The sequence below is a fragment of the Balaenoptera borealis genome (assembly GCF_965194805.1).
Source record: "Balaenoptera borealis genome assembly, chromosome: 5".
Lineage (NCBI taxonomy): Eukaryota > Metazoa > Chordata > Mammalia > Artiodactyla > Balaenopteridae > Balaenoptera > Balaenoptera borealis.
In genome coordinates this window covers 122159142-122185612 of record NC_138862.1, presented here as the reverse complement: position 1 = coordinate 122185612, position 26471 = coordinate 122159142, and the positions used below count along the sequence as shown (strand labels likewise).

General features: G+C 36.7%; 1 protein-coding gene across 1 annotated transcript; it reads left to right on the top strand.

Annotated features, from left to right (window-relative positions):
* DIPK2A (divergent protein kinase domain 2A) lies at nucleotides 1-22609 on the top strand. The gene is made up of 3 exons (XM_082393416.1): nucleotides 1-1252; nucleotides 16629-16932; nucleotides 19712-22609. The coding sequence occupies exons 1-3, from the start codon at nucleotides 32-34 to the stop codon at nucleotides 20041-20043; spliced, it is 1857 nt and encodes a 618-aa protein (XP_082249542.1). The 5' UTR covers nucleotides 1-31; the 3' UTR covers nucleotides 20044-22609.
* The last annotated feature ends 3862 nt before the right edge of the window (nucleotides 22610-26471 follow it).

The following is a 26471-nucleotide window of genomic DNA, read 5'->3' as shown; positions in this document are numbered from 1 at the left end:
CTCAGGAGAGCCAGCGCGCACGAACTGGGGCATGCGGCGTCAGGGACACGGGGGCACCTCATCCTTCCCACCTTCCTACACTGTTGCTACTTTTCGTGTGAGACATTCCAGCTTCTCATCCCCTTCCGTGAGTCCCTCCTTTCCTCTTATTAGAGACCCCATTCGCTCGACGGGCGGCCACCGGCGCAACAGCTTTCGCGCCCCAAGCAAGAAGAGCGCGTGCGCGCACACGGGCGGCCGCGGGCGCGCGGCCGTCGGGTCCCCGCGCTCCCTCCCCCTCCCGCTGCTGTATAACTTGACTGGCTTGGAGGAGGCGCCGCCGGAGTCGGAGGGCGGGGAGCTCGGAGGAGGGAGCTCGAGAGTTGTGGAGACTAGTGACTGGGAGAAGTCGCAGCCTGCTCCGGTCGGCTCCTTCCCGCTCCCCGTCTCTCTCTCTCTCTCTCAACACACCTACTCCACCTTCAGCCCCAGCCTGCGCCCTCGCTCCTTTTCTCGCCCGGGGGCCCCTGCCAGTCACTCTCCGGGTTTCGGCGCGGCGGGGGCGCCCCGGGGGTGCCCTCGCCCTCCGGGTGCGGGCGGACGGGCGGCGGGCGGGATGTGGCGCCTGGTGCCCCCAAAGCTGGGCCGCCTGTCCCGCTCGCTGAAGCTGGCGGCGCTGGGCAGCCTGTTGGTGCTGATGGTGCTGCACTCGCCGTCGCTGCTCGCCTCTTGGCAGCGCAACGAGCTGGCCGACCGGCGCTTCCTGCAGCTCAATAAGTGCCCGGCGTGCTTCGGCACGAGCTGGTGCCGCCGCTTCCTCAACGGGCAGGTGGTGTTCGAGGCGTGGGGCCGCCTGCGCCTGCTGGACTTCCTCAACGTGAAGAACGTCTACTTCGCGCAGTACGGCGAGCCCCGTGAGGGCGGCCGCCGCCGAGTGGTCCTCAAGCGCCTCGGCTCGCAGCGCGAGCTGGCGCAGCTCGACCAGAGCATCTGCAAGCGGGCCACCGGCCGGCCCCGCTGCGACCTGCTCCAGGCCATGCCCCGCACCGAGTTCGCGCGCCTTAACGGCGACGTGCGGCTGCTCACGCCGGAGGCGGTGGAGGGCTGGTCCGACCTGGTGCACTGCCCCTCGCAGCGTCTGCTCGACCGCCTGGTGCGCCGCTACGCCGAGACCAAGGACTCGGGCAGCTTCTTGCTCCGCAACCTCAAGGACTCGGAGCGCATGCAGCTGCTGCTGACCCTGGCCTTCAACCCCGAGCCTCTGGTGCTACAGGTAGGCGCGGAGCCCGGGCGGGGGGCGTCCTGCCGGGAGGGCCGCCGGGGGAACGGGAGTCCTGAGAAGCGGCCCCGCCCGCGCCCGTCGCCGAGTCAGGACCCTGTGCGGCGGGCGTGGGGAGGGGGCGGCGCTGGGGGGCCCCCGGCACTGTGAGGGATCGCGGAGGGCGACCCGGCTGCTGGAGAGTCTGCTCTTGTCAGCTGGGCGCGGGCGCATCTCGGGTCTGACTGCGGATCTTTCAACGCCAGAGGGAGCGCGTCTTGTACGCTCGCAAAATGTCTCTCCGCCGAGTTTCTTTCGGCTCTCCTCCCTGCCTTTCTGCTTTGATCCGCCGGGGCTTGCGCTTCCGCGGCGCAGTGTGTTCACGAGCCCTTGGACCTTTCTTAGTTCTCCAGTGTTTGTGTACCGCGTCTGGTCTCGTCTTCAGCACCCCGCGCGGCTGGCCTCACTTCGGCCCCAAAGTCTGTCTTTGTTTTATTACTTAGCTCATTCACCTGGCACATCACTGGGGCCGCCAATTTGGGGACAGACTCGGGAGGATGAGGTCAGAGAATGGGGACCGGGGTCCGGGGTGGGGTCAGTCTGCGAGCTGTGCTTTGGGTGGGATTAGAAAGAGGAAAAAGTAAGGTCCGTTGGACTTGCGGCTGCGAGGCTTTAAGGCCAAGACGGACATTTTCATCCTGATCCTGTGACCTGCTCTATTCATGCGGTAATTTGGCTGCAGGAAGGTGAAATGTTAGGCCAGGGCTAGAAAACTGGGAAAGGAGAGTCATCTCTCTTCTAGCTGACTTATTGGTTCTTTCGTGACTTTATTTTGAAACCAAACGAGCCTTTTAGGGGAGTAGGTTGGGATCTTTTTACCGGTGGTGACAGCCAAAAAGAAAACAAAACCTCTCAAAGCTGTGTTTACCTTGGGAAAAGTTGCTGAGTTTATCCACATTCCCACTCGCCTTTAGTGCAGTGTCCTTGGATAGTGGTTGCAACTGTTGGGGTTTTGATCTAGCCTGATAACCGCAGGGAAAGTTACCTTGCTCATTTTCCATACCAGTTGTGCTGTATTTCAAATACAAAGGGGAAAAAAACATGACGTAAAATTAATCACAAGTAATTTTGAATACTTCACGCCCTTTCGGCGCTGTTAAGAATGTCGGTGATGGCTGGGGGCGTTTTACAGGGGTGCATTTTTTTTTAATCTAAAGTGCATGAATAGGAATGTGCAGTATTCATTTATATTGCTGGCTTTTCTCAAGTTCTCCGCTGCCCAGCTTAACTAAGAGAAACCAGCATCGTTTGATTAGTTCAGCCAAATAATTTTAACACAAAATAAGTACTTTGCCTCCAACAAAACCGTAGTAAATTTTAAGTCGTCGTAGGATGTATGTAACGGGTCATTTAAAGTACAGATTGTATATTAAATGCTGCTCTCTTTAACAGTGAATGGTATATAAAACTGGTTCAACTTTCCTCGAAGAAATTACATTATTCGGTAGTTCCAAAACTAGTCAGCCTCTAAAGTTTAAGTCCATACTTATGATACGTACATTTGATTTGAAAGTTTTTTTCCATTTAAGCTGCTTTTTCTCTTTGAGAAATAGATGTTTATGTTAGCAAGGTTAGTCCCTGGAGAAAGCTCTAGCAGTATGGTTTGCTTAGCAGATAGTCTCTCAAATTCTCTGGGACCCAAAAATTTAGTAAAGAGCTATCTTAGTAATTCACATTTTCTGCAACTATAATAGTGGCTGCATATTGAAAGGTTTTTATCAGTTAATTCTACTTATATTAGAACCAATATTTTAAGAACGTTGTATATCCAGTTCTATAAATGTATGGCATTTTAATATGAGAAACGTTGACATTTGATTTGCACTAAGGTAAATCTGCTTTATTTGGGAAACTTACATGTTTTTGAAGCTTGAGGTTGTCTTGGTATTTTCAGTTTACTTTATAGTTGAGACAGTCAAGTGTACGTATATCTTGTTTTCTGATGAACTCTTCGCTTAAACTTTTTCTTCTTCTGTTTTCATCTTTAGTGATAAAAAACTTTTTAAAAAAATCAGTTATATTTTTGTAATTTAAGCTTACTTGACACAATTGCAGTGAGCAGGTGGCTAGGTGGGTTATAGGATAAGAGTTTGTTTTCAGTATGTGAGGAAATATATGTATCAACATTGTTGACTGTGATATTTGTAACTTGAAATTTTAATTTAGTTCTATAGCTGTTTACATGCTGTGTGAAATATAAATTTGGGGTCTTTAATACCAGTCAGTCATTGGTATTTTTTTTTAAACTGTTGAACAAACGAGTGGAATAAGAAGACTTATTTTTAAATAAAAGATCTTCATAGAGCTGCTACTTACTTTATAGAACCACTTAATCTTTGGTAAAAACTAATGAGTTAAGTATGAACAATATAATTAAAATTTGATGACAGTATAAAACCACTGAAGTGAAAGGAATCTCAAAATTCTTTGGTCAAGTACAAAGATTGTTATACACTAAGTCACATCATGATGTTCATTACTTTTTGTTAGCTAGACAGACATACACAATTTTAGTATTTATACAGGTTTCTGTGAAACTGTTAATAGCTGTTTATGGTAGTATTAGGATATTAATTGATAATGGTAGAAAAACTCACACAGATTTGGCTCTCTATATATTTTGGGGTTCATGTATTTTTAGAAAATATTTTTAAGGGTACAAGTGTGTGTTTTACAGCTTGAAGAGGAACTTGCTTTTTTTTTTCTTTTCTGTTTTTTTTTTTTTCCAGGAGAGGGAGCTACTTATTGAATTTTTGGACAGTTGATAACAAAGTAGATTTTTCTTATATTGCCCCCAGATTAACTACTTGAGAGAAAAAGTCTTTTGGATTGAATTCATCAAACTATTCTTAAGAAAAGTTCCAATGTAGGAAACATGCTTCCAAAAATAAACATTTAAAAATCTCTTTTGATAAGGTACTAAAGAAAAAACTGAAAAGTATATATTAATTTAACCCATTAAACATGCATCTTCTGATTTTAAGAAACAGTAACAAACTGAAGTTTCTGTTATGCCTTGAAAGGAGACATGAATGGTCTTAAATGTCTGCAAGATATGTTATGGACATAACCTTACCTATGTAAGGCTATACAGATTTGTAGTATAGATTTCCCAATATGAAATGATACAGAAGTACAACTCTCTTCCCATTGTTAGATAGTTTTACTAGCCTTCAGCAGGTTATCTAATTCTAAGGAAAGTTGTTCTGCCATAGAATTATCTTCTAAAAATTTTTTATAAGCATCAAGCAACAAGATAATGCTAGGATCTTTATTTTCTACTTTTTCTCTTCACATTTTTACTTCACCCAGAGGTATATTTTAATTACAAGTATGTTAATCTTACCAGAAAAAAATGTGGAGAGGAACTTTATAATATTCCTATGGAATTTTTGGAATAGTCAGAAATTGAGGTGTTGAAGTATTTGGCAAGATAGCAGGATATTTTCTGTTACTGATAAAATTTCTACCAGTATTTGTACTTACTTATCCTTGAATTTATAAAAATTGTGTGTATGAGGGAGAAAAATGCTGTCTGGATTTCCTGAGGCCCAAACTGTCTCTCTGACGTTATGACTTGGAGATAGTGAAGATGGTCTTGTTTATAGAAATAAGCAAGCTCTTGGTTGTTTGGGGCAAGGAGGTGGGAATTTGTTTTATTATATTTGTAGAACTTTGTCTTAAATTTTCTGAATCATGGTTTTAATGGGATTTCCTTAATATTTACAGTGTGTAACTATCATTGTTTAAGCTATAGATTTTAAACTTTTCTATTGTAGATGATATAATACATTGAAAGCATTTTATGTAGTGCCTCATGCATAGTAAGCACTCAATAATTAGAGTGCTTAGATATTAAATAAGTGACTTAATTAGCCAGTGCATTTGATTAGTGGTTTTGAAGCTTGTTTGGAGTATGAATCACCTTAAAAATAGTTATGATTCTGAATATCAACCGTATCTTTAATTGCACTGATTTATTCCATTCCTACATTACAAGATGGATTTTATAATTAAACTTTGAGTGAATGTTGTTGTTTTTGTCCTTTAAAATAATTTCTATAGGAAAAGAATGTACTTTTAAGATGCACTAAGATGCAGTTTTTGATGTAAACAGAAGATTATGGCCATTTATCTAATTGTCTTACTTTGGACCAGTTGATAAACTTTTTATGGGACTCCCTTTACTTAGCTATAAAGTGAGACTACTGGATTAAATTCTTTTCAGCCCCAACATCCTGTGACTCTCAAACTCTCGACTTGAGAAATTATTCTTCTTCTAAGCTTGATTTTAACTGGTGGGTTTAAGCTCATATAAAAGGGGGTTGGGGGTTTTTGTACTTGATCCCTACTATGGTTTGGAGGCCAGGATAGATAGTCCTGTTTCAGGCTTGTCTTCCTAGCCTCAAATTTTTACACACATGAAATCAGATTAAAACAAATCAAAATTTGAGACTGCCTTTAAAGGAAACAAATCTGGAGCTAAAGGTAGCTAAAGGTCTTGTGGGGTATTGGCACCTAGAAAGGATGTTCCAGACTTTGTCACGGGAATTTCTTTTCAAGCCACAGTTTAAGGGCTTGGGGTTTAGTACTGGGAACTGACCTATATGCCCTTAGGGTACCTCCTTCTCTCCTCCTGGCTGCTGCTGTAGTAACCATACTCCTGCACTCCCCGATTTAGGCTTCAGAGATGGTTCTGACTAGGTAGTCCTGAGAAGAGCACTTTTTATCTAATAAATGAATGAGCTTAAATCTAGAGGGTTTTTTTTTTTTTTTCCTGTTTTTCTTGCTTGTTATCTGAGGTTTCATTGACACTTGATTGTGCTTCTTGACAAAGCAAACAATAAAATCTGTGTAACTCAGGTCCAAAAAAGGAGACTTTTATTTTGGAAAGATTATAGAAACAGTCACCCATAGGAAAGCACCACTTCCAGATCAGTGGAGCAAAATCATTTGACACCCTAGCCTATTTTCTGGATATGTTCATATCTTTTGACTATTATTAGTTCTGAGATCCTTTCTGTACTTTTGTCTAATCTTTGAACTATTTTCCCTCTTATTTCCATTGCTTGCATCAGCACATATTCCTCACGTATGTTGGTGGGGGGTAGAAAGCTTACTTTTGGGGGATCTACTTTCTGGACATAGGTGGTCAGTTTCTCAGTGGCTCATCAGGCTGGTTTTTATTCTTATTTTCTGGCTTATGTCTCTGGTCTACTTCCTATATTGCAGTTATTGCTGCTGACTCTTCACAGAATGCTGACACGTTTTCTTTCTTTACTTTTCACTCATTTTGTATATATTAAACTAACATGGCCTTAGAATATAAGCCCTGCATTTTTCCTATACATGCAATGAACTTTAGTAAATGATCATAAACTGTCTTGAGACTGTAAATTATTGGTGTAAGATGAGGATAGTTATTCATCCTGGTCATAGACCTTGAAAGGTTTTAAATTATGTAATCAAATTTTTTGTCCAATTTTTATGTCTTTTTGTAGATTATAGGAGGAAGTTATCTGTAAAATACCTGGAAGCTCTTTGGACTTACATAGCCCTGGACTTAGAGTCAGAGGAACTGAATTTTGTTTCCTCATTTGCTAAATAGTCTGTTATAAGGCATTTGGATTGAAACCTTCTTTCTAGGCAGCTACTAAGTAGCTTAGCTGTGTAGGAGGTAGGTATATAAATGGCTGATTACCATTAGTTATTATGCTATCATAATAAGCCCTACAAAAAAAAAGGATATTGTGCACCCTGTCAGATGACTCATTTAGGGAGGGACATCTGGGTGTATCTTCATAAGAGTGGATACCAGGGAAGATTTCACAGAGGAATTGAATTCTGAGGATAAATGGGATTTTGCCCGTAGATTTGGGAGGTAGGGGTTTGGGGGGGCCCAGGAGGTGTGGTGAGGACAGTATTGAGGTAGCGTTCTGTACTACCACAAAGTTGTTGGGTGGCAATGAACAAGTCACTTAATGTTTCAGAGCCTGAGTTTTTTATTCAGTAAAATGGGAATGTTAATACTGATCGAAAGGATTATTTTAAAGGAGATAGGATTATTCAGATAATATACGCAAAATATCCTTATTTGTGAAGTTTTTTACAGTATATTATTACTTTGCAAATCAGCTTATTCCATTTTTAGACATCTATAGTAATAAACTTCCTTAGTACACTGTGTTGATATCTTAGAAATATGTAAATTTTACTCTTCCTGTGGCAAATGTTCAAATGTCACCACCCTTACGTACACATACACACATCATAAATACCTATGTAGCTACTGCTTCAGGCTATAGTTTTTTTGGAATAGTAATTAAAAGGGGGTTAGGGATTTGTCCCATATGATGAATAGAGTGAATATTGTATGAAACATGGTTTTTCGTAAGGATTCACGAATACAAAGCAAATAGTTTAATTTTTCTCTGTAAATCATTATTAAGCTTAATAATTTTGTTTAGTACATTGATGAATGATAATTTTAAAACTAGAGGTTAAGTCTGGGTTATTTCTAGACATTCTTAGACTCTGAGACAGAATGTTAAAAGATTTATTATTTGAGGTAAGTTTGATGTTTCAGGGTCTTCATAATTTGCTCATTTGGAATTTTAACTGTGAACTGAAAAGATCTGACAGGAATTCTGTAACATTGCTCCGTAGTACTGGGAACTGACCTATATGCCCTTAGGGTACAGTAAAGATGACACACCAGGGCACAGTTTGTGCAGTCTTTGCTTTCTGGGGCATTAGATGTGAGCAGCAAATAGAGAACAAGGTAATCTTAGATTTTACATACTATGAAAAGAACAAAGCAGATCCCTATGATGGAGAATTGGATTGGGGATAGAATTTTAAATTTGGTGGTTAGAATTTAGTGACATTTTAGCTGAGGTGCGAATGATGAGAAAAAGCCAGTGGTGCAAAGTTCTGAGGGCAGAGTGTTTTTAAGCAAGAGGTATGACAAATTCGGAGGCCCCAACAGGATCAAGCATGAGAGTAGCAAAGTATGGTAGAACACAAGATCATAGAAGTAGGCAACGTCCATATCCTGTATGGCCTTGGGAACATGCTTAATGAGTTTAGAATTTTGTTTTCAGAGCACTGGGAAACAGTAGAAGTGTTTTTAGTTGGGCCTGATTTGTGGAGAATGGGTTATAAGAAATAAGACAGGAATCAATCAGAAAGGCTTTTGCACTGGTTTGTAGGAGAAAGCTTGGTGGTTTGTATTAAGGTGGTTGCAATTGAGGTTATGAAAAGCTGTTAGACCCAATATGTTTTGGAGAAATAGCTGACAGGACTTGATGGTTGGGATGGGTTACAGTATGAGGGAAAGAGAAAAATAAAATACCTCCAGGGTTTTTGGTCCGAGCAACTGTTGATGAGGAAGCCCAGAGAAGGAATGGCTGTTGGAGTAGGGGGAACCAAGAGTTTTGTTTTGGCTATGATAAAGTTAAGACAACAGGAATACAAATCTAAAACCAGGCACCAAGTATTTAATGCAGAGATAGTATGTTCCTAGCAGGTATTTTGCTTTACTTCTGAAGGGCTGTGTTAATTCACTTAAAGGGAAGGGGGGAAGTTAGTATTGTTCTGTTGGCAGACTTTTTAAAGAAATCAGGTCTTGACTAAAGAAAGTAATGTAGGTTATTGGATCCAAAAGAAGCTGCTTATATCTTTTTATTTTTTTCTTTATTTGACATTTTGTTTTACTGAAAGTAAATATTTGAGTATAGTGTTTCTAGGTATATCTTTCCACTTAGAAACATGGATCACAGTTGCTGGTTCTCATGAGGTAAGAAAGGGTCAGTTGAGATAGTTAAATATTTATGTATTTAAAATTTTACATTTAAAATTTGTGGCCAAGTGATTTTTTTTTTTTTTTTTTTTTGGTGTGGGAGAGCATTTCTTAAGCTACTCATTCTAAAAGATGAGTTATTTCTGTTAAACTTGGTAGATTTTTTGTTTTTGATGTGTTTTGACATTAGTTTCCAATTTTAGATACAGCTGTTGCACATGATATTCAGTGAAATAACACAACCATGCTATTTTCAAGGCATTGCTTAATATTGTTGGAATTCTAGGTGGGTGGAAATGGCATTCAGAAAATTATTTAATGAAATAAATGGAACATAGCCTGTGACTTGAAAATCTTGAGATTATTAAGATTCTACAGTATTTGCAATGGATTTTGGCCACTATTGGGCAGTATAAATTAAGAAGCTGAGGTCTTAGAGAAATTTTATCAAATATTAGGTAACCATTAAATCATCCCAGTAATTTTACTGTATTTTCCCTCCAGACAGTTCACAAAACTGTGAACACATTAGTCTGTCACCAGCGCATTTGACTAATCTCTATGAACAGCTGTTACAACATGCGTTACTACAATGGGATTTTGTTCAAATTTTGGCTTTTAAAAATAATTTTGAAGCTCAAATTGAACCTTTAAGCATTTTCTATGCTTTTAATAATTTACTTTCTAAAAATGTTCTCAAGTTTAAATTTGCGTGTACGTGTAGAAATGCCAATTCTTCTTTAGAAAACCTATTAACTAGATTTTAGATTGCATGTTTTGACTATTAATGGATTTTTTTTTTTCAAGTCAGTGTCTTTTTACTAGGAATTTTCTCCTTTAAAAAAAAAGAGCCAGTCTTGTAACACATTTCCTTCTTAGGCGAACTGCAAAGTTATATTCCTTTTAATGGAATGTTGTGAGATAATAAATGGCTATAAAATATTTTATGTTTTTTGTATGAAAGGAATTCGGATCTTTTAAACTTAGTATGCAAACTCTACTTTTGGTCATGTAAGGAGAGAAAAAGATAATAGAACACAAACTCTTTAGAGTTGACCTTACTTTGTTCTATCAGTTTTTCTTATACATCCCATATCTCCTTTTTTGGGGACTGTGTTCTGACATAATAGAATAAAATGACCTAATTAATCTGGTAGGACAATGGCTATTGATTAAAGGATATTGTAATATTATAAAAACTTGTTTTTCGGAATGATGTTATATACCACAGGATATTGACTAACTCCAGTAAGTAAGATGTTTCTGAATGTTAAGGCTTGGACACATACTTTGTTTTTTCATGGCATGTGGACCATGTTGAGGAGTTTGTGTTTTGTTCTGTAAGTCCCAACGTGATCTGATCCCTACCTCCCTCTCCAGACTCCATTACCTCAAGCAATTCCCTCCTCATTTCACTGCAGCTGCTTTGGACTCTTTTCAGTTCTGAGAGGACAGTTTCTGGCTCTAACATATGCCTCCAACATTCTAAACTGCCTCATCCCCAGTCTACGTAATATTATACTCATCCTTTAGATCTCTCCCTAAGTAGCACTTCCTTAGAGAGACTGCCCTTTACCACACCATCTAAAATAGGTCCCTACTCTTCTTTCTCAACATATTGTATACTTTTCTGTGATTTGCAACAAATTCCATAATTTATTACTTATATATGTTTAATAATCGTCTTCCTAACTCAGGCTAAAAAGCCTTCCTTAGAATAGGGACTATGTTTTATTTACAGCTCTTTACTTAACATTTCATGATGGAGTTAGGCTAGATCTAGGATTTTTTAATTCAAGATTTGTATTTTTTCATTCCACAGTAACTGTCTCACTGCCTTTTACTCCAGCTGCTTGTAGTACTCAATGAAATGTGGGTTGACCTACAATCCCTTATCTGTAATTCCAAATTTAAAAATCTGAAGAAAAGTAGGTTTCGTCAAATTAAAAACAAACAAATGTGAAAACACGAGGTAATTTATGTGCTTTATCCCTCTTAGGATGAATAAGCTTGTAGTATTTTTGCAGTGTAATATGTTTTCTTGTGAGGTGCTACCCCAGACTCTCCTTGAGGCGTTGCATAATATGAGTATGAAATATACGTACTGTAACCTTTCCAAAATCTGAAAACTTCTGAAACAGAGGAATATTGGATTGAGGGGTTGTATTAGCCTGAGTTCACCTCTTAACTACCTGTGTGACTTGAGGCAAATCACTTAAACTATGCTGATAAAGTTGAACTGTATTTACAACTCAGGTACCCTCCAAATCTAGAATTCTTAGATTTCACATGACCATTTATTGGTCACATAAAGTGTCGTGACATTTGGTTTTGATCAATAGATAGGTGATAGTTATATCAGCATTTAGAATTTACTTTGTGGTGCTTACCTATTATAAATGAAAATCAAACAACAATGCTGTGTTTATACATATTACCAAGTTTTAAATTTTTTATATTTTTAGTGCTTGTGGGTGCCCTATACATTTCTCATAGCATTGAGCCTTTTTAAAGTTTGGTAACTAATTTATACATTCCTTTGTAAATTAAAAACTACTAGAGGACAGTGAAGATAGATTTCTAGTTTAGTCGTTCTTGGCTGCGTTTGGAAGGTGTTCATTATTTGTAGATGCCTTTCAGTAGGTGATTTGCAAACAAGCATCTCTATTGATGAATGTCTGGACTTATATAAATAGGAAGATTTAAACAGGAAGTATAAAAATGTTTTGGTAAGCAATTCTTTATAAAGCAGTAGTAAATTGTACATTTCATACTTTTTTCTTTGATCTTACATTGCCCTGATGAATATGGGGCAAATATTATTCCAGTTTTACAGAGGAAGAGACTAAAGCTCTAAAAAGTTTTGGCTCTGCCACCATCACACAGCTAGTGAGATGCAGAGGTGAAGGTGGAACTCAAAAGCTAGACTTGTGATATCAAGTCCATTATTCTGCTCATATACTGTTTTACCCTTTAAATATAGAAATTTTATGAAATATTATATACCTTAAAGAGTATAAAATATTAAAATTTTTTCTTTATTGATTATATATGTTTTATGTCACCTTCATTTTATTTTCTCATAAAATGAAGATGATCCTAGTGGTTTTGTTTGTTTCCGAAACCTTGGCTTTAAGCTAAAAGATACCTAGACATGATGATTTATCTTAGGTTTCATATTCACAGTACTTTTTATTATGTAAATTAACAGTGAAGGCATTTAATGTTGCTTTAAATCTTAGAGTTAAGCATGTTTGACGTGATACTTAAATTTCCATTTTTAATTTTTAAATTGGTAGTAATACTCTGTAGACTTTCTTTGGGTAGTCACCCACTTAATATAAAAAAAAACAGTAATAGAGTAGTAAATATATTGTTTTGTAACTATTATGTACCTTTGTGTAATCTTAAACTAATAGTTATAAAAACTTCACATACTACACTTTATGACATATACATTCAAGCCTGATGAAAAGCCCTGAACAGTTAATTGGAGTGCCTCCAATCCAATTAGAATTTAAACCATTCCAGGTTTAAAGACTCTTTCCTTCACATGAAAAGTGTTTGTAAACATTTTTTCAGTAGTAAATAATCCTGTAAAATACACACATTTTCTTACACAGCTCAATATCAGAAAAAACCAAACAACCCAATAAAAAATGGACAGAAGATCTAAGTAGACATTTCTCCAAAGAAATACAGATGGTCAAAAGACATATGAAAAGATGCTCAGCATCTCTAATTATTAGAGAAATGCAAATCAAAACTGTAATGAAGTACCACCTCACACCAGTCAGAATGACCATCATCAAAAAATCTGCAAACAAATGCTGGAGAAGGTGTGGAGAAAAGGGAACCCTCCTACACTGTTGGTGGGAATGTAAATTGGTGCAGCCACTATGGAGAACAGTATGGAGGTTCTTTAAAAAACTAAAAATAAGAGTTGCCATATGACCCTGCAATCCCACTCCTGGGCATATATCCAGAGAAAACCATAAATTCAAAAAGATACATGTACCCCAGTGTTCGTTGCAGCACTATTTACAATAGCCGAGATGTGGAAGCAACCTAAATGTCCACCAATAGACGAATGGATAAAGAAGATGTATATATACACCATGGAATATTACTCAGCCATAAAAAAGAATGAAATAATGCCATTTGCAGCAACATGGATGGACCTAGAGATTATCATACTAAGTGAAGTAAGCCAGACAGAGAAAGACAAATGTCATATTGATATTGCTTGTGGAATCTTTAAAAAAGAAAAAAAAGATACAAATGAACTTATTTCCAAAACAAGAGGAGACTCACAGACTTCGAAAGCAAACTTATGGTTACCAAAGGGGGGAAGCGGGGGAGGGATAAATTAGGAGGTTGGGATTAACATGTGCACGCTACTATATATAAAATAGATAACCAACAAGGACCTACTGTATAGCATCAGGAAATATGCTCAATATTTTGTAATAACCTATAAGGGAAAAGACTCTGAAAAAGGGTATACATGTATAACTGAATCACTGTGCTTTACAATTGAAACTAACACAATATTGTAAATCAACTATACTTCAATAAAAAAATTAAGTAAAAATAGAAGTAAAAATGAAATACACGCATTTTATTTCAGGTTACTTTAAATTGTGTGCCTGTTGTGCTACGCAGTTTGAAAATCTGATTTTAAGATTTTGTTTAAAGAAAAAAAATGTGGACCTCAGCAGTATACTTCTTATCCTAGCTACTGTGTTTTGTGCACTGTGGGAGTTGGGTAGTCAGGAAGTCAGAAGTTGTGTTTCTTATTGCTTGATATATTTAATAAATCCAAGCAGTAACCTCTTAAAAGTTTGTCTCTCAAACTCTCCTTCATCATGGTAATTTGATTCTAAGCCAGAATTGTTTTAAATACAAATTATAAATATTTTGGCTTCCTTGAAGCATTTTCAATAGAATGCTGAATAGAATACTGTTCTAATTAATGAAGTCTGACTATTTTGACTACACAATGAACATTCTTCTCATGAGTAAGTGATGTGAATTCATTTGTTAAAGTTCTTCCAAAAGATTAGGTAGCAAACTGTATGAAAGAATTGTAGTGCTCTTCTTAAAATGAGGTATAACAGGATTTCAATTAAGGTTGTCAGAAATTACTGTATGAATGTAAAGTTGCTCAGTATGACATTTGTTCATATATTTTATCATCTTCCATGAGGGACTTGAGTAATGAAGTGTATATCTGACTGTCGTTTGCCAGTTGGAAAGCCTCCAAAAACAAGGAGGCATTTGTACATGTGCAGAGGTTGGCAGGGTTCCCTTTTCTCCTGTTGTCAAAGACCATTTTATTTTCACAAAGATATGTTTGTATCTGTTCTACAATATGGCATGTGAATAATATACCAATAGTGTATGGAGGAGTTTTTTCGTTTACTTTTTGCACGACAAAACTATGTAATCTCACATATTTACTTATTTTCAGTGCTTTCATTTATATGTCAGGTTTTATACATGAAATAGTTAAATCTTTTGTAATCATTTTGTCTAAATAAACTTTCAAGGTTATGGAGGTATTTTAAGTTGGGAGGAAAGGTTGAAAATAACATGTGGTTAGCAGTTTTTGCATGTCACATTGGACATGAGCAATCTGTCACTCTTCCCATTGCCCACAAGAAATTTTAAAATCTCAGGTAATAAGATTAAAAATGTACTTTCCTCTGATTATTGAAGAATCAGTAGATATTGTCTCTGAACAAAATTGAATCAATTCATTTACTATATTTAAAGATTCATACTATCATATCTAAATTTTTAATTTACATAATTAGTATTTTATCACAAAACTCCAGATCTTAAAATTTAAAAGAAAAAAAGGTATATGTACCAAGAACAAATACAGTTATTGTACATTGATAGAGTTGAAAGGAAACACAAATGAACATAGGTAATTATGGATGAAGTTTGGTTCTAAAAATCTTTTTTGTTTTAAAGTTGATAAAAGTTTTAATGTAAGGGTATTATTGAGTTTTGTCAATTTTATAAAAGCTCAGGGTAAAATTACTTACTTTTCTTGAGAGGCCCAAGAAGAGCCTCATCTCCAGCTCTTGTATGTAGATTGTTCAATTTTTAGCAATAGAAGTAGGCTACATTTATATTCTGTAGTGTTTTGCTTTGTTTCCCCTGAAGTTTGTGTAAACATCATCTTTATATAATTTCTTCCCCCAATTTAAGGAAAGGTACTAGACTGAAAAATGCCTCTTAAAAAACACCTCTGGTCATGTGATCTTCTAAAAAGTTGTTTAAAACAATACTTCTCACCCTTTTGCACTCCATTGCTCATCTTGTAGTTGGGTGTTTTAGCTTTGGAGAATGAGTACCTTAGAATAAGCCTGCCATTTTACTTAGGTTGAAAATGACTTGTTCATGATCCTGGAAGATTTTTGTTTTAGGTTGTTAATCTTCCTAGTAGTTATAAAATCCATTAGAAAATCTTGCCAAGATTAGGAGAATAAATAATTTTGAAGTTGGGTTTAAGGTGAATAGACAATGTGATGGCACTGGAAAGGGAAGCAAGACTAACTTGGGACCAGAGGTACTTCAGTAGAGATTGCATTGGTAGGTTATCAGATTGCTCTTTACCAACCTTTGGGTATAGATAGAAGATACTTCCCAAGAATCCTTCTTGAATTCCACACCTGCTTTCCTCTGGACTAGATAAGGCCCCTATTAAAGACTTTCTTAGGACCTGCCCCACCTTTTAGTAACTGACACTTACCACACTCATAATTATTTGTTTGGTATATGTTTTTTCTTCTAAAATTTTTATTTTAGAGACTATGTAGTTCACTCTTATTTCCAGCATAACACAGTGCCTGGTGCCTGGTAAACACTTGCTGGCTAATAGGCCTACAGTCCTATTCATTCAGAAGAAAGGATTGGTTGATTGTACTTACAGGAGTCAAAAAGATAAAGGAAAGCATACATACTTTTAGATCTGGTAATAAAGAAGGTGTCTTGTGTTTTGTTGATCAATTTGGTTCTGAGATTTTGATAAGAAAGACTTACTTTATTTTAGCTTTATGATGTAATCTATTAAAAAATTTTCACGTCCATGGTAACGGTATGAGTTAAAGAAGAAATAAAGTTACTCACAGACATTGAGAACAGACATGTGGTTGCCAAGGGGAAGGGAAGGAGTGGGGGAGAGATGGACTGGGAGTTTGGGGTTAGCAGATGCAAACTATTACAAATAGAATGGATAAACAAGATCCTACTGTATGGCACAGGGAACTATATTCAGTATCCTAAGATAAACCATAATGGAAAAGAATATTTAAAAAAAGAATGTGTATATATGTATAACTGAATGTAAATCAACTATACTTCAAGAAAGAAAGAAAAAAAAGTTGATCTCTATTGAACTGTTGAATATAAAAAGAAAATCCAAGCTCGTGCCTAGTAGAAATCCCTACGGAGGATCTGGGGTAGACCTAGGATATCTTCATCAGAATCTCTTATAATAAGATAATTCTTTTGTAGAGTTTTCCATCTGATGAAGGTTGGCCATTTGCAAAATATCTTGGAGCTTGTGGAAGAATGGTGGCTGTAAATTATGTTGGAGAAGAACTGTGGAGTTACTTTAATGCACCATGGGAGAAACGAGTTGACCTCGCTTGGCAATTAATGGAAATAGCAGAGCAGCTGACAAACAATGACTTTGAATTTGCACTCTACCTCCTGGACGTCAGCTTTGACAATTTTGCAGTTGGTCCTAGAGATGGAAAGGTGATCATTGTGGATGCTGAAAATGTTTTGGTTGCTGACAAAAGGTTAATTAGACAAAGTAAGTATATAACTTTTAGATTTTCTCTATGTCAAAATAATGTTTACATTTATGTGAAGCAAACTTTTAATTTCCTCCTTAGAGGGCAACCTTGCATCTTTCTTTGTTTTATTTGACCAGTATCAGTAAACAAATTCTGATTTATTATACTTAAGCTTGTACTCTTAGTCACAGTTTGTCCTTATTTAGAAAATATCCTTCAGGTTCAAATGGATGCAGATATACTGTCTGTGTGTGTGTGTGTGTGTGTGTACACACATGTCTTTTTCATACTGTCTGCTTTATGCTGTGGTTTAGGATCTAATGCAAAATTAAGTTTTTATATAGTTAAAGGCTACCAGAGAGACTATACTGCTTTTGTGGAGTCCATATTTTTCTGTGGAATCTCTTACAGTGATATTCTGTGTTTCATTGTTCTGTGAGTTCCCTTCAGTGATTTTTTTTTTCTTTTTAACCATTTAGATGTTTCCTAGCACTGCAGATCTCTAACTTTGGTTTGACATTATTACGTCTCGTCCAAAACTTTGCTCTCCGTTTATTTATGAGCTCTTCAAAGGATAGGTGGGCAGAATGGCTCAAGTGTTTTGAAAATTAAGTGTCATAGGAATTTTAAAGTTTCAGGGACAAAGCCTGTAGTTCTATAACTAACGTACTTAGTAAAAAAAAAAATCCCGAAGGGTTGTTATTCCATGGTGAAGGTCTTGTATTCTTAATCCCCTCGTGTCATGTGGGGGTCTGTTGATGAAGAGACCAAAAATTTGTGGCACCTACGGAATGCAGTGAATGTAACAGCAGTCTATTAGGTTTATATTTTTTACATCAGCTTGATCTTGTTAAATACTTTATTTTTCTCAATGCCTTGATCTGATTCCATACTCACGAAACTACTTTCTGATCATTTCTTGACCTGCCATGTAGATCCTTTCATGGGGAGTGGATGCCATGCTCTGGAGTGCTTCATTTCCTACTTACCTCTTCCTACATTTGTGAATGTTGTAGCAGCTTACACCATGCTTTTCTTTTTCAAAGTGTACAATTCAGTGGTTTTTATTATATTCAGAGTTGTGCAACTTGCCTAAACTTTAAAACACTTTTATTCCAGTATTTGTAAAAATAATATTTTTGTAATTTTTTTTTAATGTGGGCATTCCTGGAATACATGTTACAGTTTTATACCAACTAATTCCTGACCTTGAATGAATACAATATAGCTTCTGTATTCTCGCATTTCATACAGTGAGCATTGCTCCAGTGCTACTTTAGCTCTGGCTAATTCTTTTCAAATGTCTCATGGTAGGGCTGTCTAAATAGACACTTTGCAAAAGGCCATATTTAGTTATTCACCCTCTTTTCTGAACTCTTGTAAATGACCTTTACAGGGAAATTGTGATTTTGTTGTGGCAACTCCCTCAACGTCCTTCCCTTTATCATCTAAACTAGTAAAAACAATACACATTCATTTTTTTCAAACAGAATAGATCCTTCCTTGAGAAACTGTTGCATCAGTTATCTTCTTCAACTTTCCACCCTCCTCCATAAAATCCAATTTTTCTTACCTTCCCCAAAACAAGTATGCATAAGATTCTTTTATGCTTTCCCAGCATTTTTAAAAGTACTGCTTACTGCCTGTCTCTGCTTCCTCAGCCTCCATTCATTTCTCAACCCATTAAACCTGACTTAGAAGACTGCATTACCATCTGCAAGCACCCAATTGGCAAATTCGTGAAGTGACTGATTAGTAACAACTTTCTGAACTTCTTTCCTCCTTTGGTTTCCTTCTATTCAGGTAGTTCCTTTTTTAAAACATAAATCTGATCTTAGCACTCCTTTGCTTAATGCTTTTAATGACTTCCCGTGGTTCTTCGAGTAAAATTCGAACTCCTTACAAGAGAACAATCTGTGTGACTTGGAGCTGTTCTGCTTCATTTTTAACATCCCTCCACTGCCCTTAATGCTTCAGCTACAGTGGCCTTTTAGTTTCTTGAATGAACCTTTCCACTGAATACCTCACAGCTACTTTATATTACTCTGTATTTATGTATAAAATATTAACATTATGTTAATAGTGTCTATCTTGTCATCTAGTTAGAACCTCAGACTTTACTCATACACTTCCCTGTTAATTTTTGTCTCAAATGTTTCTACAATCTGGCTTTTTTTCCTGGACCATCTTAGTCCCTCCAGTCTTCAGCCCAGATTTACATTTCTATTGGACAAATCATGGTCATGACCATCCAAGGTACAGACTATTTTCTAGCCTTATCTGTACCTCCTCCCCAGTTATCTGTCTCATGCTCTAACCACAGTGAATTTATTGTTTCCTGAGCCAGCTGGACCAATCCCTTAAATCCATGCCTTCGTACATACTGTACCCTGGGCCTAGCATGCTGTTTTCCCTCTTTGCTTTTCAGACTTGCTTATCTTTCAAGCCCTAAATCAGTTGTTCTCCTCTGTGCAGCTTTCTGCAGCCCCAGGCACAGGTACTGCTTCCTCTGTACTCACGTCGCACTATGTCATACTTCTGTGTGGCACTTTCTCTGTATCATGGAGAGTTTCACTCTACGCTGAACCTCTTAGTAGCAGGGACCTTGTCCGATCCTTCTGCCTGGCATTGGTGGACTCCTAATAAACATTTGTGTATAAATTAATATATTTAAATGTTTAATGTTACACAATTTTAAGAACAAATACTGTGTTAATTAGTCAAATGTTACATTTTGGGAAACAATAAACTCTCTTAAAATGTATTTTTCTCTTTCTCCTTTTTCCCTTTTCACAGATAAACCTGAAAATTGGGATGTATGGTATGAAAGCAAATTTGATGACTGTGATAAGGAAGCTTGCTTATCATTTTCAAAAGAAATTCTTTGTGCTCGTGCCACTGTGGACCACAATTATTATGCTGTTTGTCAGAACCTCTTATCCAGACATGCCACCTGGCGTGGCACCTCTGGAGGACTGCTTCATGATCCACCAAGTGAAATTGCCAAAGATGGCCGACTAGAGGCCTTGCTGGATGAGTGCGCCAACCCAAAGAAGCGCTATGGCAGATTCCAGGCTGCAAAAGAACTGCGTGAATATCTAGCACAATTAAGTAACAATGTGAGGTAGTCTATGGTGAACTTTTCTTTGCTTTTCTTCATTTAAATAGCACTGGCTAAAACGAAACCACCAAAACTTATCTGGAAAAATGAAATTTGGAGGTAATACATTCAGAGGATGATAAACTTGCACTGATAGATCTCAATGTTAACATCCATCAAAGTAAGACATAATTTCAAAAAATCACATGATGCTTCTGCAAATAAGTTTGTTCTTACACTTTGGAGGCTTGAGCTATCGTTAACTGCTTTACCCCCTGAATGCCTGACTGGATTAATGAGTATGGTTAAGCTATTGGAAATGAGTCTGATAGTTATGTTGGCTTGTGTATCAAAGGGTACTTGGTACTTGACTTAGTTTGCATTATGATCATGATTTTGTGAATCTCTTGTATTTACTTTGAATGTCACGTTAGATTGGCCTGTTTTATAGGCTACTTTTTCCTTCTGATGTGTAGGTTTGGTTTTTTTTTTCCCATTTTTATGTTTTTAATTAAATTTACACATTCAGGTTACTATAGGTATTCATTTACATCTGGGCTAGTTTTCATTCAGTGCTGTGTGGTACACATTTACCGTTAGGGCAGGATTCCCAGGTTTACTGTTTTTTCAGAAAGCTGAATATTTTATTATGTAAATACATTTCTTCCCACTTTCTGTGGTTTCACCATTGCATGAGATCATTTAAGGTTGTTTAACAGTTACATCCCTCTATGCCAATAAATTATAAGTGTACACTAAACATGAACTTTGGCATATGTTGCAAAATGTCATTTTTGTCCCTTAAAAGGCTTTAAGAGTATACTAGCAACCTATACCTTGATGTTAATTTGATTGAGGGAAAAAAAAAAACCCAGTATTTTTTAAATGCTAACTATTCCAGGATAGTAATGCATATGCCAAAGAAATATTAGACCTAGTCCTATGGTTAGATTTTTAAATTGGTCACCTACCTATTTTTACTATCCTACTCCCAGTACTTCAACTCTGTCATTATTAAATTCATATCTTCCTGATTATTCTTTTACATTGAAAAGTCAAGCTACTGCTTCCAAACATATGTAACTTAAAGATGTCGTACCTTTTATTCATTGGTAGTTTTGCAAAAGTCAACGTGGTAGTCATTGTTTGAGTTTAATATGGCATCATAACTTTTTATTTATTGATGGACTAATAATTCTTACTGTAAAGCAGACAGGTTTAGCCAGTCTGTCCAACTTGATCTTCATTACCCAATTGTTAACCATAAAAAACATCAAATTTAAGTATATGGATAAAAGTTAAACGTGTAAGATTTCTGTGGGCTGTTTATTTTAAAGTTACAATATATTTATAAATTGGCTATCTATCGCTAACGTAGGTGATATTTTTCTGTTTGAAATTACAACTTTTGTTTACCGCAAAGTTTGGTGTAGTGTGCAGTATTTAGTTCTAGACTGACCTTATTCTAATCAGAAAGTGATTAAAATATGCACAACCAAAGCCAAATTTTTCTTTTCTTTTTCATTCATTCAGCAACTATTTATTGAGCATCAACTCTGTGCCAGGTACATTACTAGCTGCTACACACTGTCTGAACATGACATATGGTTAAGTAACTTTAAAATGATTATCAAAGACTTTAATGTGGGTATTTCTTAAGTTGAAAGAGCATTCATTAAATTGGGATGATGCTTTCACGTTATCTTCCTGTTGTGATGGAAGTTCTACCTGTACCATCTACAACTGGGTTGCTACAAAAAGAGCAGGAGGAAATCAATAAAGTTAATCCCAGTTTAAAAACTAGAAGAAGGGTAAGGTCTCTTCGTTATAAAGTTAAGTTTTATACGTCAGTACATTACATATATCAACTAGCCCTCAAAGAAATATTTAAGTGCTGGAAATTTTACTAAGCTGACTTTTTACAACTTTGGAAAACTTTTGAGGGGAGTAGGTAAAATTACTTGTCAAACATTCGCCTCTTATTCAAAACTTCAAATAAAATACACATTTTCAAAATGGAGCACCTTTTATATTTGATAAGTATTCATTACAAACCTTAGAATGCCAGTCATTAGAGGAGTTGTCTTTCTGTGGTTTAGCAGACACTTATCTTACTTTTTGGAAGAGTGATTGTGATTGCAGAACAGGAAGTGAGAAAACACTGCCAGCAGTGATTGCAACTTGAGGTAGTTTTTTATAACTACCATTTCCCCCATGAGATTATGTGTAATTTCTTTTATCTTTGGAAAAGTTGAGGAGAAGATAGTAAAAGAATTAGGAATTTAAAATTACAGGGAAAAATATGTATGTGAAAAGCAATAAATATTTTGTTCACTTTGCTATCAAGATGTTCACTATCAGATATTTATTATACAGCAGCAATTTATATTTTTAATCATTGCCCATTAATAGACGCAGTAAAATATTTTTGAATCAGACATTTGGGGTTTGTATGTGCATTAAAATTGTCTTTTGTACTGTAAGTTACTGCTTAATTTGAATATTTTATCAGAACTGTCTCCCTGTGCCTTTATAATATAAAGTTGTTTCTACAACTTTTAATGATCTTAATAAAGAATACTTTAAGAATCACACTTTTCAGACTATCTCTTAACTTCAAATATACAGCTTTTTCTTGAATGGAAAGTGGGGTTATATAGATAAGTTTTTTTTTTTCTCTTGCATATATTTTGATATAATTTTCAGAAACTATCTGGTTGGGTGTGATCTGAACTTAAGGTATGTTTGTTTTCTTCTGTTTTTCTGTAGTAGTTGGTGACTTTTTAAACTTTTACTACTAAGATGGGATAGAGAACTGCATTATGGAATTTTTCAGATGTATACAAGAGAATAATATAATGAACAATAATAAACTGTGGTTATACTAATTTCAAAAGTTAGCAATGGGTGGCCAAACTTGTTACATCTGTACCCCAGCCTACTTGCCCCAGCTTATTTTGCGAGAGATATCATTTGATTCAGCCGTGCCCATTAGGCATTTATTTTCTCCTCCAACAAAAATTTCATATCTAAAACCTTAATACCTCAATATCGCCAAAGCAAGAGAGCTTTCAGAAACTCAAAGATGTTTTCTCAGAAGCTCAAGATCCAACTGCAGGGACTTTAAACCACTGGCAATATGTACATGGAGTAATATGATGATAAATAAGGATAATAACTGAAATGCAATGAATTCATTAAATATGTAACCTATGCATTCAAAATGATAAACGTGAACAAAAACAAAACAAAACAACTCAGTTACCTTTGGAAAGATGTTGAGGAATTATTCTGAAAACTGGAAACCTGGAGAGAAAGAAGCATTTATCCTGCCTTACCCCAGGATAATCAAATAACTGAGGGGAAGAATTTGTAGAATTATTCTAGTTAGTATGCAGAAGGAGTATTGTTAGAATATCACCGTTTTTAAATTCCTAATGAATTGGCAAGAGCTAGGCAATGCACATCAGTGGCAGCTGAAGCTATTAATTGAAAAGCTGATGAGGAACTTTGGATGAATGGATCTGAATGGCAGCACCTGATGAACTCATTGGTTAATCTTAATCTGTCTTCTAATACAACTCAATGAAAAAGTACCCAGCACCACCTATGAAGTGTCTTGACAGGGAAAAGAAAAAAAAAGCCTGAATCTGATCAAGCCGCTAGATCTACCCATTAATGGGAAAAACACAGCACAAAAGAACATGGTACAGAACACCATGGGAATACAATCAACAAAATCCAGAACACAGGGAATTCTACAGGATAAATGACTTGGCTTTGTTTAACAAATTGCAAGGAAAAGGAGGGGGACTCTATACGTTGAAAGAGACTTTAGTAACAGAAAGTAAATGCAAATGTCACCTTTGTATCCTGATTTGAACAAATCTACTTTAAAACCAAGTGGAAACAGAAATTTGAACAACTAAACAATAAGGTGGATGTCTTGAGTAACCTCATCTACTTTAATTTTGCACTTGCCTTAATATGTGGAAAAACCATAAAACTACCTATACTAAGTCTAAATTTTGTCTGAATTTGTCTATATGTCTAAATTCTGGATAAAGGCATTTTAGTTCTTTTTTTTGAAAAGTTATTTGCCCATGGTCACAAAAATAGGTAGTGGCAGACCTCGGGCTCAACATTGATGTTCTGGTTGACTTCAACACTGTCCTATACCATGTGGCAACTTTTAAGAACCAGAAGCATATAGTTGAGGACAAGAGCATATGAATATAATTGCATAAAACGTTTACATCCATATCCTCAATTTTTAATAAATTAGTGGAGGGGAAGATTTGTGAGGGCAAGAAGTAGAAAAACCCCAATTAAGATACAGGGGAGGGGAGGGGGTAGAGTAAGCTGGGACAAAGTGAGAGAGTGGCATTGACATATATACACTACCAAATGTAAAATAGATAGCTAGTGGGAAGCAGCTGCATCGCACAGGGAGATCAGCTCAGTGCTTTGTGACCGCCTAGAGGGGTGGGATAGGGAGGGTGGGAGGGAGACGCAAGAGGGAGGAGATATGGGGATATATGTATATGTATAGCTGATTCACTTTGTTATAAAGCAGAAACTAACACACCATTGTAAAGCAATTATACTCCAATAAAGATGTTAAAAAAATTTAAAAAAAAATAAGGTTAAAAAAAAAGGAGAGATGGGGGAGAAGAGTAGAGAGTGAGAGAAATAAAAGGGTAAGATCTTTTCTACTTTGACCTTGAAATGTTAGGCCTCATAGATCTATATAGATTAGATTACTCTTCCCAACATGAGTTTACTAATATATTCTGTCTCTAGGGATCTACCTCAGCCTTTCAAGTTGTTTTTTTTTTTCCCTTTCACCTTTCTTTATCCTACAGATAACTTGAAACTGTACCTCATGCCTTATACTCCCAAGTTCTAAGACTATATAGACCTATAAGAAAGTCTGCCTTGTAAGGTGACAGACCATTAAAATAAGCTCAACATTTATGCAGTCAGGCTTGGGATTTTGTTAATTTGTTTTCCTTTTAGTTGTATATCTCAGGTGTTTCGGTGGCTCAGAATACTGAAAGAGGTCACCTGTAGGCTGTTAGATGAAGATAGGACAAGCAGAAGCAATGCTCTCTGTATTTTACTTTAATCCTGAAACAAAACCAGTGGCTCTCCAATGACATTGAGCGGTCTCACTATTTTTCCATTTTTTTTTTTATACTTAAAGACATTGATTATTGGTTTTAGTTTCTTGTAATATGTATTCATTTTTTTCTTTTTTTAGCTACGCAAATTACTTAATTATACTTACAGTCTCCTAAGGACTTCTCATGTAGGTTATCTTTACGTTTTTTAAGTAATCACTTCGTAATATTGGGTTACCCAAATTATTTCCTGACACTTGCTTTGAAAGGTGTTTTCAGTTGTCTCGTTAACAATTCTGAAAGTCAACCTTCTAGAATTTTTTTTTAATCAACGCCTGTATTTTTGAGTTTCTTTGATTTTTTTTTCCACTATTACTGGGACACTATATTTTTGTGGTCCTTTTATGTAATGATTTTCAGACATAGCTTATTTTCAAATATTGTGGAAGTAGAATAAGGTAAGAATTAGAAGTTACAGGCAGATTTTGGTCTCATGAAACTAGTTAATGATATTGGTGTACTCAGATGTAATGAAGTTTTGAGTATGGATCTTTTCTATCTTCCTCTGAAACTAATATTCTCTTTTAAAAAGTCAATTTTTGGTGTTAAAGCCACAAATAGAAATCTCAAACACTTAACACTCACAGGTCCCCCATGGAAAAATGTTTCTCTGATGTCATTTGAGAAAAGGCAGTGAAAAAGAGAAGGACATCTTTGAATTATTAAAAATGTATACTTAAATGTTTCTGAGAGTTTGAATCTCTTCTTTGACACTTGCCAGTTGTTCCCCTAGACAAATTATTTAACATCTGTAAGATAGTGTTCATATTAAAGAAACACAGAATTTCCTCTTTTGACTCTTAACTACAAGTTTACTGGTCAGATGCAGTAATGTATGGGAAAACACTTTGTAAGCTGTGAAGTGCTATACAAGTACATGGTAATAACAAATAAACATTGATGGTTTGCCCAGAGAAAGAAGAGGCTTCGTTCAAGGATTAAATAATTGGCTTCTTGCTAGCTGGAAGTGCACAGGCACCCATGACTTTTACCTCTTTATAACTTAAGGCTCTAAACTAGTTTTAGCAGGAGGAAAGGCAACAGATATTTTTAGAAAACTTCCTGTGGTTTAGATGAAATTGCCAAAGATATGATTCAGCATGAGAATTTTAAGTTTCCAGGTTCTTGTGCTTCATAGGCTAATAATTTATAATCTGCAGGGGAAAAAAAAATCACAAACTCTTTTCGGGGAGGGGACTGTTCCAAGACTTTTGTCAAATTAATTATCACTTTTGAAGCTTAATTTTTGCATCTTTTGTTGAAATATCAAAAA

What these genes read in the sequence shown, in the direction of transcription:
- DIPK2A (XM_082393416.1), top strand. Translation starts at nt 32, where the DNA reads ATGCGGCGTCAGGGACACGGGGGCACCTCATCCTTCCCACCTTCCTAC. An exon ending in CCGAGCCTCTGGTGCTACAG is followed by an intron (nt 1,253 to 16,628) that starts GTAGGCGCGGAG and finishes ATTCTTTTGTAG; the next exon opens with AGTTTTCCATCTGATGAAGG. An exon ending in CAAAAGGTTAATTAGACAAA is followed by an intron (nt 16,933 to 19,711) that starts GTAAGTATATAA and finishes CCCTTTTCACAG; the next exon opens with ATAAACCTGAAAATTGGGAT.